Source organism: Triticum aestivum, chromosome 3B, assembly GCF_018294505.1.
Source record: "Triticum aestivum cultivar Chinese Spring chromosome 3B, IWGSC CS RefSeq v2.1, whole genome shotgun sequence".
Taxonomy (NCBI): Eukaryota; Viridiplantae; Streptophyta; class Magnoliopsida; order Poales; family Poaceae; genus Triticum; species Triticum aestivum.
In genome coordinates this window covers 681,371,648-681,388,062 of record NC_057801.1, presented here as the reverse complement: position 1 = coordinate 681,388,062, position 16,415 = coordinate 681,371,648, and the positions used below count along the sequence as shown (strand labels likewise).

Below are 16,415 nucleotides of genomic sequence, written 5' to 3'. Positions count from 1 at the left end.
CTTCACCCACCGCACATGTATTGCGCCTTACAGGGAAGGCCATCGGGGCGCCAAGCCGAACCCGCAGTGACTCGCCAACAAGGGGCACCAAAGTCGGGTAGGCTTAAAAGGAAGGCAGTCAGGACCGAGACGCCGTTGCAAAGGTATGTTTAAAAACCTGCCACGAAATTATAATCATTAAGATATAACAATGTCCACTATCTTCTGACAGAAAAAACGCCCATCGGACTATATCCGGAGAGCCTGCCGGTCACGCCTCCACCAGCCGGACTCCGAGGCCGGACTCAAGGGTGGAGGTCAACGCGGACGATCCTCCAACAGAGGATGCGGATAGATTCTCCGCTACAAACTCCGAAGTGGAGAGCGCCATGAATCATAGGCGCCGACGGGCCGCACTATGCGACCCTACTTTCTCTGAAGAGGCGTTCAACGCCTTCAACTCAGCGGACGCGTACATCCGGGCTTCTCAAGGTGGCCTCGCCAGGGCCACGAACCAGTACATAAAGGATATACAGGTAAGAAAATTTGATAAGTATGTATATCAGTAGCCCCTGAAACTTGAAACAGTTGGCACAACTGATTTAAGGATCATCGTGTGCATAGGTTCTGACAGAGAAAAATACCCAGTTGTCTAAAGAGTCGGAGGAGTGCAAAGCCCAACTGCGGGCCGCACTTGCCGTAATGGAGGAGTCTACGAAGGCCTCATCTGGTAATATTTGCTTTGAACGTAAATAATGTCATGGCATGCACCAGTTTTAGTATTCAACATGAATGTAGTTCCAACAATAGACTCTGCAGACAATCCTGGAGGCAATCCAGAGATCGTACCAGAGGGTGAGCAACATGTTTGACGACAGCTAAAGGCTCGCGAGCGTGTGCTGACCAAGGTTATAAAGGAGAAAAATGCTCTACAGGACGCGAACATCCGACTGGACGTCGAGTTAAAGGATGTTCGGGCCCAGCTTGCGGACTCCGTAAAGGAGAATAGGAGGCTTCGGCGTGGCATATTCAGTAAGTGATCTAACACACCATTATAATGTTCAGCGAAGAAGCTTGCTAATAGAATTATGTCTGTAGGTATGTTAACATGTCGTCCCGACGAGGAGATGCCTGGGTCTGCCGGTGATCTCCTGCAGGAGCTTTCACAACTGCAAGAACAAGTTCGGCAGGTGATGCAGGGTATTGCCCAGGCCTTATGGCCATCCGTCTCCCTGCCAGGAGGCATGGGGGAGATTGTGGAGATGCTCAAGGGAGCGCGGCAGCGCTTCCGCTTATGGAAGATATCGGCCTGCCGACAAGGCGCAAGGGAAGCCTGGGCCATGGTGAAGACACGATACACCAAGGCTGACCCGAACCACATGGCCGAGGTCGGACCTGTAGGGTCAGATGGGAAAGAGATCTCTGTACATCTGGTGTATGACCATATAGCATTAGCTGCAAAGTATTCCCAATAGGATTGTAGGCTAGACAGCCTGTTGGATGGTATAGAAGAAGAATTCAGTCAGTCTAAGTGACTTTGTACTTCAAAGGACACATTTTGTCCCTAGCCAGATTGTAAATCATTTGTCTTGGCCAACCTTTTCGCTTCGACTTCCGGACCCGATAGTCCGAAGTGTATCCGAATACCCGCTCAGTTATGAAAAAAGCGGGGTACGTGTGGAAACCAGGCGTAGGGGTCATAAGTGCTTGAACAGACAAGTACCCAACTAGTTGTGTTATATTACATGGATAGTAAGAAACATCTTCCAGGGAGAATAGTTCCGTTAAGGGTTCCTTTCCCTGGGTGTGCATGCATTAATGCGCATGTCAGAACTGCGAAAAATAATGCAGGATATAAACATCTGGGGGCATGTTTTTATAATAAGTAAAAGACACCTTTTGTTCACCGACCGAGTATTCCCTTAAGAACGCTAGCTTTCGGCTTCACCCAGTTTGAGGTACACATCCGGCTGACCCGGCAGTAACAATCACAGAGGTGCTCCCCTTATGCCCTAACTGAATTAACGGGAACGTAGGGCATAAACAGAAGAGCCAGGCAACCCAGCTTGGTCAAAACTTAAGTCATATCGATACATATAATGGTGAAAAAAGGCACATATGGAGAAATGACATATATGTGGTGGGCATAAAGCCCAGAAGATAATTTATATTAACTAAGCTTCTGTGTAAGAAGCCCCCAGGTATACTGAGCACACATAGCGTGGCAGGAGTGTGCGGTCAAAGCACACTTAAAGCTCTTAAGGGTATATATAAAAAGAAAAGAAAGAAAGAAAGAGGGGATATCTTAAAAAGTAAATGGAGATAGGGGAACGAACACAGAGTTCGACACTAGGCGTAGAACCTTCGGAGTCTGGCCGCGTTCCATGGGTTCGGCTCGAGTCGGTTATCTAATGCATCACGCAGGCGGTACGCCCCTCCGGTGAGAACTTTGTCGATTATGAACGGACCCTCCCACTTGGGCTCGAGGCGCAGAACGCGTTCGCCAATGTTATAGGTTTTGGCCCGTACTTCTCTGCTTGGTACCTTCAAGCCTACTACTGATAAAATGCGGAACGGGCCTTCGCAACGTCCCGCTCCTCCTCCAGGGCATCTAAACTGTCCTGCCGATCTAGCTCGGCTTCTTTCTCTTCGTACATGCGCACTCGAGGTGAGTCATGAATAATGTCGCAGGGCAGCACCGCCTCTGCGCCGTACACCATAAAGAATGGTGTGTATCCGGTGGTGCGATTTGGCGTGGTCCGCAGCCCCCATAGTACGGAGTCGAGCTCCTCGACCCAGTGTGAATCTGATTCCTTCAAGGATCACACTAGTCTGGGTTTGATGCCGCTCATAATAAGACCATTTGCTCGCTCGACTTGACCGTTTGTTTGGGGGTGATAGACAGAGGCATAATCAAGCTTAATGCCCATCTTTCCGCACCAAGTTTTCACCTCGTCGGCTGTAAAGTTGGAGCCATTATCGGTGATGATGCTGTGGGGGACACCGTAACAATGTACGACTCCGGATATAAAGTCTATCACTGGTCCGGATTCGGCCGTTTTAACTGGCTTGGCCTCTATCCATTTGGTGAATTTATCTACCATGACCAACAAATATTTTTTCTTATGGCTTCCTCCTTTAAGGGGTCCAACCATATCAAGCCCCCAGACCACAAAGGGCCAAGTTATGGGGATTGTTTGAAGAGCGGTAGGCGGCATATGGCTTTGATTGGCAAAAAGCTGGCAACCGACGCAATGTTGGACAAGGTCCTGTGCATCCGCTCGGGCTGTCGGCCAGTAGAAACCTGTACGGAAGGCCTTGCTTACAAGGGCCCGAGCTGCGGCGTGGTGGCCACCGAGTCCGGCATGAATTTCTGCCAAAAGCTGTCGTCCTTCCTCTTCGGAGATGCACCTTTGGAGCACTCCAGTCGTGCTTTTCTTATAAAGCTCTCCCTCGTGGACCTTGTAGGCTTTAGAGCGCCGCACAATGCAACGTGCCTCATTTTGGTCCTCAGGGAGTTCTTGCCTATTTAGGTAGGCTAAGAAGGGTTCTGTCCACGGGGCGATTATAGCCATAATCACGTGGGCCGACGGTGTTATTTCGGTGGCGGAGCCTCTGATTATGTCAGAGTATTCGGAGTCTGGGGTTGTCTTTGGGTTCGGACTGATGTTTCCAGTCTCCCCTTCCCATACCATGGATGGCTTGAACAGCCTTTCCATGAAGATGTTAGGTGGGACGGGGTCGCGCTTAGCGCCAATGCGGGCGAGGATATCCGCCGCTTGATTGTTTTCTCTTACCACGTGGTGGAATTCGAGCCCCTCGAACCGAGCTGACATTTTAAGAACGGCATTGCGGTAGGCCGCCATTTTTGGGTCCTTGGCGTCAAAGTCTCCATTTATTTGAGATATTGCGAGGTTCAAATCCCCACGCACTTCTAGGCGTTGGATGCCCATGGAGACCGTCATCCGAAGACCGTGCAACAGAGCCTCGTATTCGGCTGCATTGTTGGAATCTGTGTATAGTATTTGAAGTACGTATTGGACTGTATCTCCTGTGGGGGATGTCAGGACAACGCCCGCCCCTAGACCAGCCAGCATCTTAGAGCCGTCAAAGTGCATGATCCAATTAGAGTACGCGCCGTACTCTTTAGGGAGATCGGCTTCTGTCCATTCGGCGACGAAGTTAGCCAGTACTTGCGACTTAATGGCTCGTCGTGGTTTGTATGTAATGTCGAATGGGAGGAGCTCGATAGCCCATTTAGCAATCCAGCCCGTGGCGTCGCGGTTATTTATTATGTCATTGAGTGGTACTTCGGAGGCCACCGTGATTGAACACTCTTGAAAGTAGTGTCATAGTTTTCGGGATGCCATGAAGACCGCGTATGCTATCTTTTGATAATGTGGGTACCGTGACTTGCATGGAGTGAGGACAGTGGATACGTAGTATACCGGCTTTTGAAGCGGGAACTTATGTCCGTCCGTCTCTCGTTCGACCACGAGCACTGCGCTTACAACCTGATGTGTTGCAGCTATATATAACAGCATGGGTTCACCAATACTTGGTGCGGCCAGGATTGGATTACTGGCCAAGAGGGCCTTTATTTCTTCCAGTCCGGCCGTAGCCGCATCCGTCCATTCGAAGTGGTCGGTGTGTCGAAGAAGGCGATAGAGGGGTAATGCCTTTTCTCCTAATCGGGAGATAAAGCGGCTTAAGGCAGCCACGCATCCAGTTAATTTCTGGATTTGCTTGAGGTCTGTTGGGGTAGCCAACTGTGACAGAGCTCGGATTTTAGCCGGATTTGCTTCAATTCCTCTATTGGAGACGATGAAGCCCAGGAGCTTTTCGGTAGGTACGACAAAGACGCATTTTTCCGGATTGAGCTTGATGTCATATGTTCGGAGATTGTCGAACGTAAGCCTCAAGTCGTCTATTAAGGATTCGACGTGTTTGGTTTTGATGACCACGTCGTCTATGTATGCCTCCACTGTTTTGCCGATTTGTGTTTCCAAGCATGTCTGAATCATGCGTTGATAGGTTGCACCAGCGTTTTTTAGCCTGAAAGGCATCGTGTTAAAACAGAAGGGGCCGTATGGAGTGATGAATTTCGTTGCGGCTTGGTCGGACTCCGCCATCTTGATTTGATGGTATCCGGAGTATGCGTCGAGGAAACACAAAGAGTCGTGTCCTGCGGTAGCGTCGATTATTTGATCGATGCGGGGTAGGGGGAAGGGATCCTTTGGGCAAGCCTTATTAAGGTCCTTGAAGTCGACGCATAGGCGCCAGGATTTGTCCTTCTTTGGTACCATCACCAGGTTTGCTAGCCAGTCCGGATGTTTTATTTCTTTGATAAATCAGGCCTCGAGTAGCTTGGTCAGTTCTTCTCCCATGGCTTGTCGCTTGGGTTCTGAAAAGCGCCGAAGAGTCTGCTTGACCGGCTTGTATCCCTTTAGTATGTTTAGGCTATGCTCGGCCAGCCTGCGTGGGATGCCTGGTATGTCTGAAGGATGTCAGGCGAAGATGTCCTAATTCTCGCGCAAGAACTCTCATAGTGCGGCGTCTATTGTGGGATTCAATTGTGTCCCGATTGATGCTATTTTTGTAGGGTCCGTTGGGTGGACCTGGAATTTGACTATTTCGTATGCTGGTTTGAAGGAGGTGGATTTGGGTCGTTTGTCGAGTATCACATCGTCCCTGTCCACTGTGGAGCGCAATGCGGTTAGTTCTTCGGCTGTGAGGGCTTCGGATAATGCCTCAAGGACCAGTGCAGCGGTTTTGTTTTCAGCGCGGAGTGCTATGTCCGGATCACTGGCTAGAGTGATTATTCCATTGGGCCCGGGCATCTTGAGCTTCATGTACCCATAGTGGGGTATAACTTGAAAGCTCGTGAATGCATCCCGCCCTAGAAGGGTGTGGTATCCGCTGCTGAACGATGCCACTTCGAATATGATTTCTTCGGACCTATAATTCTCCGGCGTGCCGAATACCATGTCTAGTGTGATTTTTCCTGCACATCGCGCCTCCCGACTAGGGATGATTCCCCTGAAGGTCGTGCTGCTCTGCTCAATGCAGCTCTTGTCTATTTCCATCTTGTTAAGAGTCTCCTCGTAAATGAGGTTTAATCTGCTGCCGCCGTCCATGAGCACTTTAGTAAGCCGGAAACCGTCCACAATTGGACTAAGGACTAACGCGGCTGGTGCCCGGACTGTTCGAAATTGAGGCTCGTCACTTCCATTGAAAGTTATAGCTGTGTCGTTCCATGGGTTTATTGTTGCAACGTGGCAGACTTCGGTGAGGCTGCGGAGCACCCGCTTACACCTGTTATTTGAGGCAAAAGTCTCAAAGACTGTCAGTACTGTATTATTATCCTCCGTGAGATGGAGCTCTGCGGCATTGTTAATGAGGAGATCCTTGCTGCTCTTGGCCACCTGCCGGAGTCCCAACATGCTCTAAGGTTGTCTGTTGGTATGTCATCCGGTGCGCTGTGGATTTTGCATGGCCCGTTGAGCCATCCCTCCATTACGGTTCCACGCCATGTGATGGGCTTTTGCTTCTTTGTAATTGGATTGGGTGGCTTACGACAGCGCACCCTTTTAGTTCGGACGGGGGATTTAGTTAGAGTCGGAGGATCCCAGAATTTTGTTTGGGTTTTCCAGGCGTTTTCCATTGCATAGTACTTCTGTACTATGGTCGCCAAGTCGGCAAAGTGTGCTATGTCACAGCGACTTATGGCATTGAGAATTCCCTTGTCCGTGCAATTATTGCAGAAGAATGAGATTGCGTCTTCCTCGTGACAGTCCTTGACCTTGCTCATTACAAGGAGGAATCTGGCCCAGAAGTGGTGTACTGTCTCTTGGGGCTCTTGTCTAATGTGGGAAAGATCGCCTATATCTGGGTGGGTGGGTAGATTTAAATCCGAACCTTGACCCGATTTGAGACCGAGGGGCAAAGGAGTTCCCGGTCTCGACAGTTCGGACTCCAGGATGTTGCCCAATTTTTCCGGCCACTGCCCGATTCTAAGTTCGGATCCTGGGCCATGTCCTCCCGTAGACGGGTATCCGGCTCAGAGAGCTCGGGAATCTGGACATAGTTCGTCCTTAGAATAGAGGAAGAATCGCTGCGTTGTTCCTCCACCACCGCTATCTGATGGGTGACCAGTGGCGAGTTAATCTCCCTGTGGTCGGGTTTAAGCCCGATCTGATCATAGTCCGTAGCGACTCCCAGGGCGGTGATGCGATCCAAGAGCTCGTTAAGGGAGGAGAGCTCTATTGGATCCATTTGCTCGGCGAATTCCGAGCTGGCGTGGAGGTTGTTCTTGATGACCTGAGAAGTCATCGTCGGCGTGGAGGCCGAACGGGCGGTCATGATGAAGCCGCCCAGCCGGAGAGTCTGGCCTACAGCCAGGGTACCTCCGGAGGTGATGTTGTCCTTGACAACAAGACGAGCCATCAAACCTTATCGCGACGGCACAGTGGAACTCTCAATGAAAGCACCAATGTCGGTGTCAAAACCGGCGGATCTCGGGTAGGGGGTCCCGAACTGTGCGTCTAAGGCTAATGGTAACAAGAGGCGGGGGACACGATGTTTACCCAGGTTCGGGCCCTCTCTATGGAGGTAATATCCTACTTCCTGCTTGATTGATCTTGATGATATGAGTATTACAAGAGTTGATCTACCATGAGATTGTAGAGGCTAAACCCTAGAAGCTAGTCTATGATTATGATTGTGGTTGTCCTACGGACCAAACCCTCCGGTTTATATAGACACCGGAGGGGGCTAGGGTTACATAGAGTCGGTTACAGAGAAGGAGATCTACATATCCGAATCGCCAAGCTTGCCTTCCACGCAAAGGAGAGTCCCATCCGGACACGGGACAAAGTCTTCAATCTTGTATCTTCATAGTCCAACAGTTCGGCCAAAGTATACAGTCCGGCTGTCCGGATACCCCCTAATCCAGGACTCCCTCACCTACCCCGTCCTCACCGCCGTCCGTAGTGCCGCTAGGCAAAGCCGGGCCACAGGATGGCGACGGGGCTTCTCCACCCTTCAAGAATCACGGCCGGCGCGGTACGGCCAGGCCGCGAGGAGGTGTTGGGCGACAACTCTTGGCGGCGGCGTGTGCAACGCAGCGGCGGTGTCTAGGATGCGAGCTCGGCGACCGATCCAATCCTTGCGGCGCAACGGTGATGGCTGCGATTGCGTGGTGGTCGGCCCTATCTCGGGCGGCGGCAGCCACAGGTGCGACGCGGCCCTGTACCAGGAAGGGCGGCGGCTGCATTCGGCGCGCTGTCGGGCGTCAGATCGGCGGCTACGGCATGGAAGCCATGGTGGACCGGTTGGCGGCGCCTTCGGTCAGATCCGATCTGGCCGGTGCAGCCGGCAATGATGGCCATCTGCCTGACGCTGGATGGTCAGATCTTGAGATCCGTCATCTAGCTCCGGCTGCGAGTCGGGAAGACATAGTTACCGGTGAAAACTGAGCCGATGGCAGGCGATGGCGGCGTTCTGCGTTGTTACCTTGATGAAGGCATCATTGTGTAACTACTGTCGACCCACTCGTGCTGCTCTGGGGGAAACCCTAGGATCTAGTCGTCCAGATCGGACGATGGCGGTACTGCGATGTCGTTTTCTCTCTTGGGAGCATCGTTTGTAGAGTGACGCTGGAAGACAGAGGCAGGAGCTGGAGCAGCTTCGTCTTGCACGAAGCTTTCGATGAAGATGTCAAGTCATGCCTGGCCGACAGGTGCTACGTTGTGTCATGCCTGGTCGGCAGGTGCTACGCACGACAGATCTTCCAGAATCTTTGCGTCTGGATGGAAGAGCGTGGGGCAGTGGCACCGTTGGGCGCCATGGTGGCGTCGACGGATGGACGGACTGGCAAGGATGATGCGAATATCTCTCCTGAAGATGGGTCAGCGATCGGATGAAAATGGCGGCGTTAGTATGCATGTGGTGTACGTTTTAGGTCTGCTGCACCGGCTGTTGGTTGCGATACGTTATATAGATGGATCGACGACGACACCGCATTTAGATATGGGAGCACTCCTCATTATCGAGTTTTGTAGGTGTGTGCGGTGGCTTCGGGTGGCTTGATGTATGTTCTTGTTAGACCTTTGTTGAATAATAAATAAAGATGGCCGCAGGCCGGGGGTCTTAACCTCCTTTTCCAAAAAAAAAACTCATTTGTTCTCAATGAATGCAGGAATTCTGTCATTCCAAAAGAAAAGAAAAAACATCTAAATCCTGCGTTTCCTATTCCTACGTGACACACGTTAGACTGATAGAGGCTCTCCCAGCAGGCCAGTCCAGTCCAGCGACCTTTTCATTCATTCAGTCGATCTACGCTCCAGAGCTTTCTTTCTTCATCAGCTTCCACCGAATCCGGCACACAAGAAAGGCGCCACCGGCCAATCCAGGCAGAAAGAGACGACGAGAGAGCGTCACCATTTTCGTTCCAGGACGGCGACTGCCACTACCTCACTAGTATGAGCAAACACTATCTTCTAATCTCTCCGGTCACAATCTTTTTATTGCAGCCAAACATTTGTTCTGCACGATAAGCATGTTTCATGTCTGATGCCTCTCCAAACATAACGGCAAAGTAATATTTTTATTGCAGCCACACCATCGATGTTTCGACAGCAGCATGTTGGCGCAAAATATAATTGCATTTTTGTTCAGCATGTAAAGGAAACGGATGAGAGCAAGTTAGTTACATGTAAGAAGACGTCGTTTATTCAGGCCAAAGAGGCAGAGCTGTCACTTTGTATCCTGTGTTTCCTGCATCTTATTTCTTTCAGAGGGAAACTTATGACCGATGAAACTTGGTCGGTTGCAGATTGCACACCGACACCGGATCGCCTCACGTCGCATCCAAGGATGCTCCTCTATACATGGCATCCACCTTATTTGTCAGAAACCATGGGTGGTCGGCCTTCTATATAGCCGACCAAGCCGAAACCTCGATCGAGCACTCTAGCACTTGAGGTCATTTCATGTCGACGGGTGTTAGCTTCTCCTAACGAATTGGGAGCTGACTGGGTGCACATCTTCTGTTGAGTTCCCTGCACACCCCTTGTCCTCACCAGCTTACTGTTAGGCGTTCGAAGCTAAAAATAAATAAGTTGGCTAACATTCATCTTCAGCGGAAACTTTCACGGTCTTGCGATAACGTGGAAAAAGCATTCGCTTGATCTTCTTTTCGGCCGAACGTTCAGATAACGCCTGAAACCAAAGGTTCAGAAAGGTTATTCTGGATTGCATGGAAATGCCAGAGGTACTTTAAAAAGTTTAAGCCCAATAACCCACCTGGGCATTGAATGAAAATCGAACGGTCCGAGCTTCCAAGCCAGAAAAGGCTCTGACGTCGATACCAAGACTATCGACACCTATCAAACTTGCATCCTGCAAAATGAATAAGACTGAGCTCTATGAGAAAATCAAATCGAGTCATGAAGGTAGAAACAGCACTGTCACAACCAACATATGGAAAGGTACTGTTATAATCTCACAAAATATAAACAAGGAGAAAATGTCTGTTGATGCCATTTTCTACACTGAAGTATTAAGTTTATAGGCAAAGCAGAGCTTCTTGTACATAAGAATGATTAGTTTCAGATATTGTACTAGATGTAAATTCACACATATTACCAGGATTAAATTTCAGATAAAGTATGATAGTTCCACTAGATGTAAATTCATGCATATTACCAGGATTAAATTTCAGGTGAAGCATGATAGTTCATATGCAAGTTCACACACATCACCAGGATTAAATTTCAGGCTCCGTATTTTTGAGGAATCTTTATTTTTTCAGGAATAAATTTCAGGTATAGTATGATAGTGCAACTCCAAAGTTCAGTTGATGGTAAGAATTATCCTATTCATCATGCACAATAACCCACTAAGGAGTATCGAAGCTGAGTAAAGCATTACTGAACAGAAACACACCTCTACTGTAAGGCCTTTTTTCCGGCTACAGAGGGACCTTAGAGCCATGGTACACTGATCACTGTTTTCTTTGACGCGTTTTATAATGTCCGAAGCATGATTTGAAAGAAGATCTGGTTCTGCATCTTGAAAGTCTTGTGGATCAATCATAAACTGCAACAATAAACATGATGACTACCAAGCCAAGAAAAATGATGCTGATTATTTACCATTTTCACTTTACAAAGTAATACATCGACTGAACTATCCTTCACTTGTCAACTGAAAGCATTGGCTTGAAGAGGGATGCTTTACCTGCTTACCATAGACGGAAAACAGCTCAATTGACATCATTTCCAGCTTGTAGATGGTTGAATCAATGCTACTTTCCGTATTGTTGATGTCCAATCTCGATTTATCACCATCTGAATATTCAGTTACTATTACCTATATGGATGTTCAAGGCAAGTAACTGAATGAAAGATTTACACTGATCAAATTACCAATTAGGCCATTGGTTCCAGAAGCTGGCTGGGGTTCTCTGTTGTATTCCTCTGTTAGGTTGACTCTTATTAGAACAAATAACTGGATAGAAGCACATGAGTGATAAAAGCAACTATGAGCAAGCTGTGAGAAGCACCTCTCCAATTAGATGAATAACCATCGGCACTGTATTCAGCACCAAATAAACTCCTCAAATAAGACTCTTCTTCGATAAAAGCAGGTCTCAGGTATCCTACAATAGAGACACCGTTTGATGGATTATCAATCTTCTCTCCATGATTATCATGAACAGCCTGCATAAGAAAAGTGTGCTTAATGTGGTTAAGGAATGATGGAGATAAGGTAGTGCTCCTTGTGACAATTCAGGCTATGAAATATGCTAGCCAATGCATCTACTGTTTACTTTTTCGAAACGGAATGCATCTACTATTTAATGAACTTCTACAGCAAAATTCAGGATAATAATAAAAAATAGGTGGAGTTTTGCAGATTTTATTTTGTTCTGCACTTTAAAATGGCATGTTTCAGCAATCCACTCCAGTTTTGGGCGCAGCTTTTATACACCATAGTAACTGACGGAATGCATATAACAGAGCAACAAAAAATATATAACTCATTTATGTTTGTCCTTATTTTCCATTGACTAGCTGAGTGCATATCTTGATTATTATTTTTGTTCCGGTTGACAAAGAGCACGTATCTTCGAGAGAAATTTTAGCAAATCTTGAATTCTTATACCCGTTTTAGTCTAAATATGAGTCTACATGATAGGCTAAGATTGTTCTGGGTGTGTTATTTACCTAGGACACCCCCACCCCCACCTCCCCTCCATCGCAAGAGAAGGCACTTCGATTTATTTCAGTAGTTGCTTATCACACAGTAAATGTTCGGGACTTACCTTTGTCAAACACTTGGCAAAATATATAGGATGTATTGAACGCATCGTCACCGGCATTCCCCACTCTATAAGAATATCCGTTATTTCTGTATCAACCTGTGGTATTTCACAGCGGAGAGCATCAATAATGACATGGTTTATTGTTAATGAGAAAACTGACAGATAATGCCAGCTGAAAGCAGCTACAAACTTTCTTAGCGAACCTTGCTGTCATTATCATGCATGTCCATAGAATCCTCAACGACCACGTGGTCGCTGAAATCACTAGTTACCGCACTAGTTTCACCGATAATGGCACCATCCGTTCCGATAAAAACTGTCTGCAATAAAAATGCCATTTCAGTCGTAAAAAAAATATTCTTGCAGCCAAAACGATGATGCACACTACACTTGAGAATAGCGTTCATGTCAAACAAGACAACATTATGATGACTTCATCACAAAATACAGACTCGAGAACTAATTTGACGAGGCACCACATGGTCCTTATAATGCAACTCAAAATGGAATTTGGAAGACAGTGAACCATTTTTTGCCTGTCAGTAGACCACTGATAATCATATTAAAACATCTGTGCTTATCAAGAGACACACCGACAGAAAAGGAAACAGAAGCCATCTTACCACAGGGTTGTTTGCATCATCATCTTCCAAGATGTTCCCGTCATCAGGTACTTGAAAGAAAATGTCTGTATGCAATTTCGCCCAGTGTAAGTGTTAGATGCACAACATGGGAAATGATGAAGATTCTTCTGTAAAATATGTGCTTGTGGACCAAGGAGTTACCTCCATAGTCATCAACAACATACTGAAATTCTGACCAAGAAACATGTCCATGAGGTTCATTATGCACCCTGGCAGGAAATACGAGCAATCCCTTGCTATTTGCCTACACAATATGGAAACATTGTCCAGCAAACGATAAGATATTTAGTACAGCGGGAGGGATTCATGTTAGTTATTTACAAATGTATGCTCAGACTTAAGCCGGGGCACTTTATAGTCATTGCTATGCCGAATTAAAATGACTGGATGCACTTAGCAACAAAAGCACTGTTTTGTTATCATAGGTTACCTCTACTACTGTTCTAGCTGTTTCTACATCTGTCAGTGAAATGTCCTTTTTCTTTGGGCGTTCTTTGATTTCTTCAAGAGGATGGTATCCCCGATCTCTCATGTACTTGGAATCTGGCACTGAATCTGAGTAGTCTGCAGCCACACGGACTTTGGAGAGGGATGAATCCTGATCAGTTGCCAACCAGCAAGGCTGAATTGATCCAAAAGTGTTTCGGCATCTAAAACTACAATACATTGTTACATCAGTCAGGTTCAACAAAAAAGCGTCATTTAAGGGAGTAAGTTGAAGCAGTGAAGGAGGGAGTAACCTTAAACTTGAGAAGTCATGAAATCTCTGGGTGTGAAATGGGGTTCTGATCCAGTTTACAGTGGCTCCTGCCGACATTGGTAAACTCCAGCGAAGGACAATCAATTATGTCTGCGAAAATACACCAGTTGGTAACTAAGAAAAGCACTGTGCAAACATGAAAAGGAAAATAACGAATAAGAGATTATGCAGTGCATATGATTTTTCTTTTACGACAAACAAAATTGTATTTCTTTCAAAAACAAAAGTGTCATCAATCGCCAATTTACAAGTAAAAATGGCTAAAGCAGAAACTGAAACAATTAATCAATGGCACTACTATTAGCAAAGCGAAATGTTAATTTCTTCGGCAAAGGCAAGGTGCACAATCAGCATTCCCCCTTCTCCAGCAGTGATCCCAATTCAGAGTAGCATAACAAGCCAACCATCTAGATTCTAGAGTTCCTCAAATCACAGCAGACTAACAGAGCACAGAAGACTGGATACAAATAGGGAGAAAGATGATTTTGAAAAGAACAAACAACAGCTCATTTAAATGTAAATCTAACAAGTCAGCATTCCTCCTCCCAACTGCAATTCTACATGTCTCCGAAGAAAAGAGCCACTCTGAATTGTGCGAATTGCCACTCACAGTAACCACTAGCACGCTCCGCAAATCCTATTCTTTCAGGCCCTTCAATCCATAACCCTAGTTCCTGAGCACCTCGCTTTCTGGTGGGCCTAGCGGATCAAGAACACTGGCAAAACTGAAGCCGCTGCCGCACGCAGCACAAAATCGCACGCTCCAACACAGAAGTGACTCGAACAAATCCTCCAGCGTGAACCAGGAGCTGCAGTGAACGCTCACGTCTTCAGGAAACAGTTGCACCGATGAAGAGACAGCCGTCTGGCGGCCGCCTCCGCTCATCCCCTGTTCCTCCGACGGCGGTAGAAACAAGATTACTTCTGTTCTCCTCCTCCTGAGAGCAGTTCTTTGACACCACCGCCGTCCCCCGAGATCACGCAGACAGACGCTGGTCGCGACCAATATTAATTGGAGGGGAAAAAAAGAGAGAGAGAATAGCAGCACGCACCTTCACCTCGCCAGCAAGCCGCGGTGGGATGGTTTGGTCCCTGAGACCCAAAGCAGGGACACGGAGAGGGCAGGATCGGAGGAAAATACGGGACGGAGGCGGCGAGGCCGGCGACTCGCTCGCTCTCTCGAGCAGCCCCGGCACGGCGGAACCCGGACGGAGGCGGTGGCTGGCTGCAGAACACGGCCTTGGCGAGCCGCGAGGAGCCTATTTTCTCTCCTCTGTTTCCTCTGCCCCTTTCCTCCCTCTCCCCGTGCGCTTTCAGGCGTGGGGCAGCGGCACCACGGGAGGGCCCTTTTGGTAATTTGAGTTTATTATAAGTTTTTTTTTTGCCGCTGTGCTGACTGCTGACCCAAGTTCCAAACCAATTTTTATGTTCCCAGCTGCAGATTCTTCTCTCTTTGAAACTGCAGATTCTTGTGTATGTCTCTCTTGTTTTCTGAATGTTTTTTTGTTTTGTTTCTGAATGCAACGCACAGCGGCAGTGAGATGTTTTCGGTCCGGTTGGGGTTGGTGAGGAGTGGATCTCGAGGGTAATTTCCGCATTTAAAGTGTACTGCGCTGGCCCCACTGCTGCTAAAATGAGCGAGTGAATGATGTTGGCAGGGACACTTTGGGCGGCTCACGCTTTAATTATTCTAAAGATCACATGTGTTGGCGGTTTTGGCACACAACTCTACGTACAACTCCCCGCAAAACAAAACACAAAATTCCACTCCATTTCCTTCGATTTTCTTGCCAAAATCCCGTCAAATTCCTACGTATTAACATCAACTTGGCAGTAGAAGAACTGTGTAGGAGTAGTTTTTTAGAGGAAAACGGAAATTGGCAGGGTCTCACTCATCATGCAGCATGTTGGTGTTGGGCGATAAGCCTCGTGCGCAGCGGATGAAGGATGTATGGATGGCATTCGAGTGAGAAGATACCCGAGATAGGGGAGCATCTTCTATTGCACTATGCGCATGCATGTCAGTTGGGATGGGACGGGCGTGTGCCATGTGTCGTACCTAGCCTGAGGCCTCCAATCGCATCGCAGGAGCGGCGGGGGAATATGTCTTCCAAATTGTACTATTCCATTGGCATCAAAGTTTGGGCCTCCGGACGGAAGGAATCTGCAACGCCAGCCTCACGCTCGTGATCGGCCGGCACGCACCAGAAGCGCACGATCGGCTGGATTATCAGGCGAGGAACAAGACATGTTCCACCCACGATGACGATGCACTCATTACATCTGATGCCCTCTATTTTTGTACTTATCAGAAAACTTTCCGTTTTGCTATATTTATTCCGTATGTTTGTATATATCCTCGCTTTTTGTTTGCGGAAAATGACGTGTGGGGCCATGTGTTCTGGTTACGGTCGCCCTTAGGCTGGTCATAGTGGGAGTAACATAGGTAGTAACATAGATGCCACATAAGCAAAATTGGTGATGTGGCAAGTAGTTAATGAGGAGAGAGGCAAATAAAGTAACATAATATGTTACCATCACATAGCGGTTTCCAATGCATAATGAGTCTATAAAGTAATAAATGAAGGCAACTATGTTACCACACCTATGACACTACCCACTATGAAGATAATAACATAGACTAGTAACATATGTATGTTACTAGTCTAAGTTACTCTCCACTATGACCAGCCTTAGTGTGGCG

The 16,415-nt window shown here is 47.6% G+C and overlaps 1 protein-coding gene across 1 annotated transcript; it reads right to left on the bottom strand.

Annotated features, from left to right (window-relative positions):
* Positions 1-9,567: 9,567 nt before the first annotated feature.
* LOC123071691 (uncharacterized protein At3g49140) lies at positions 9,568-13,951 on the bottom strand. Its single transcript, XM_044495277.1, has 12 exons — positions 13,692-13,951; positions 13,382-13,607; positions 13,093-13,195; positions 12,931-12,995; positions 12,511-12,627; positions 12,308-12,403; positions 11,546-11,702; positions 11,409-11,459; positions 11,221-11,330; positions 10,927-11,079; positions 10,285-10,380; positions 9,568-10,200 (listed from the first exon to the last, which is right to left on the bottom strand). Exons 1-12 carry the CDS (start codon positions 13,766-13,768, stop codon positions 10,105-10,107), a joined length of 1,347 nt encoding a protein of 448 aa, XP_044351212.1. The 5' UTR covers positions 13,769-13,951; the 3' UTR covers positions 9,568-10,104.
* Between the last annotated feature and the right edge of the window lie 2,464 nt (positions 13,952-16,415).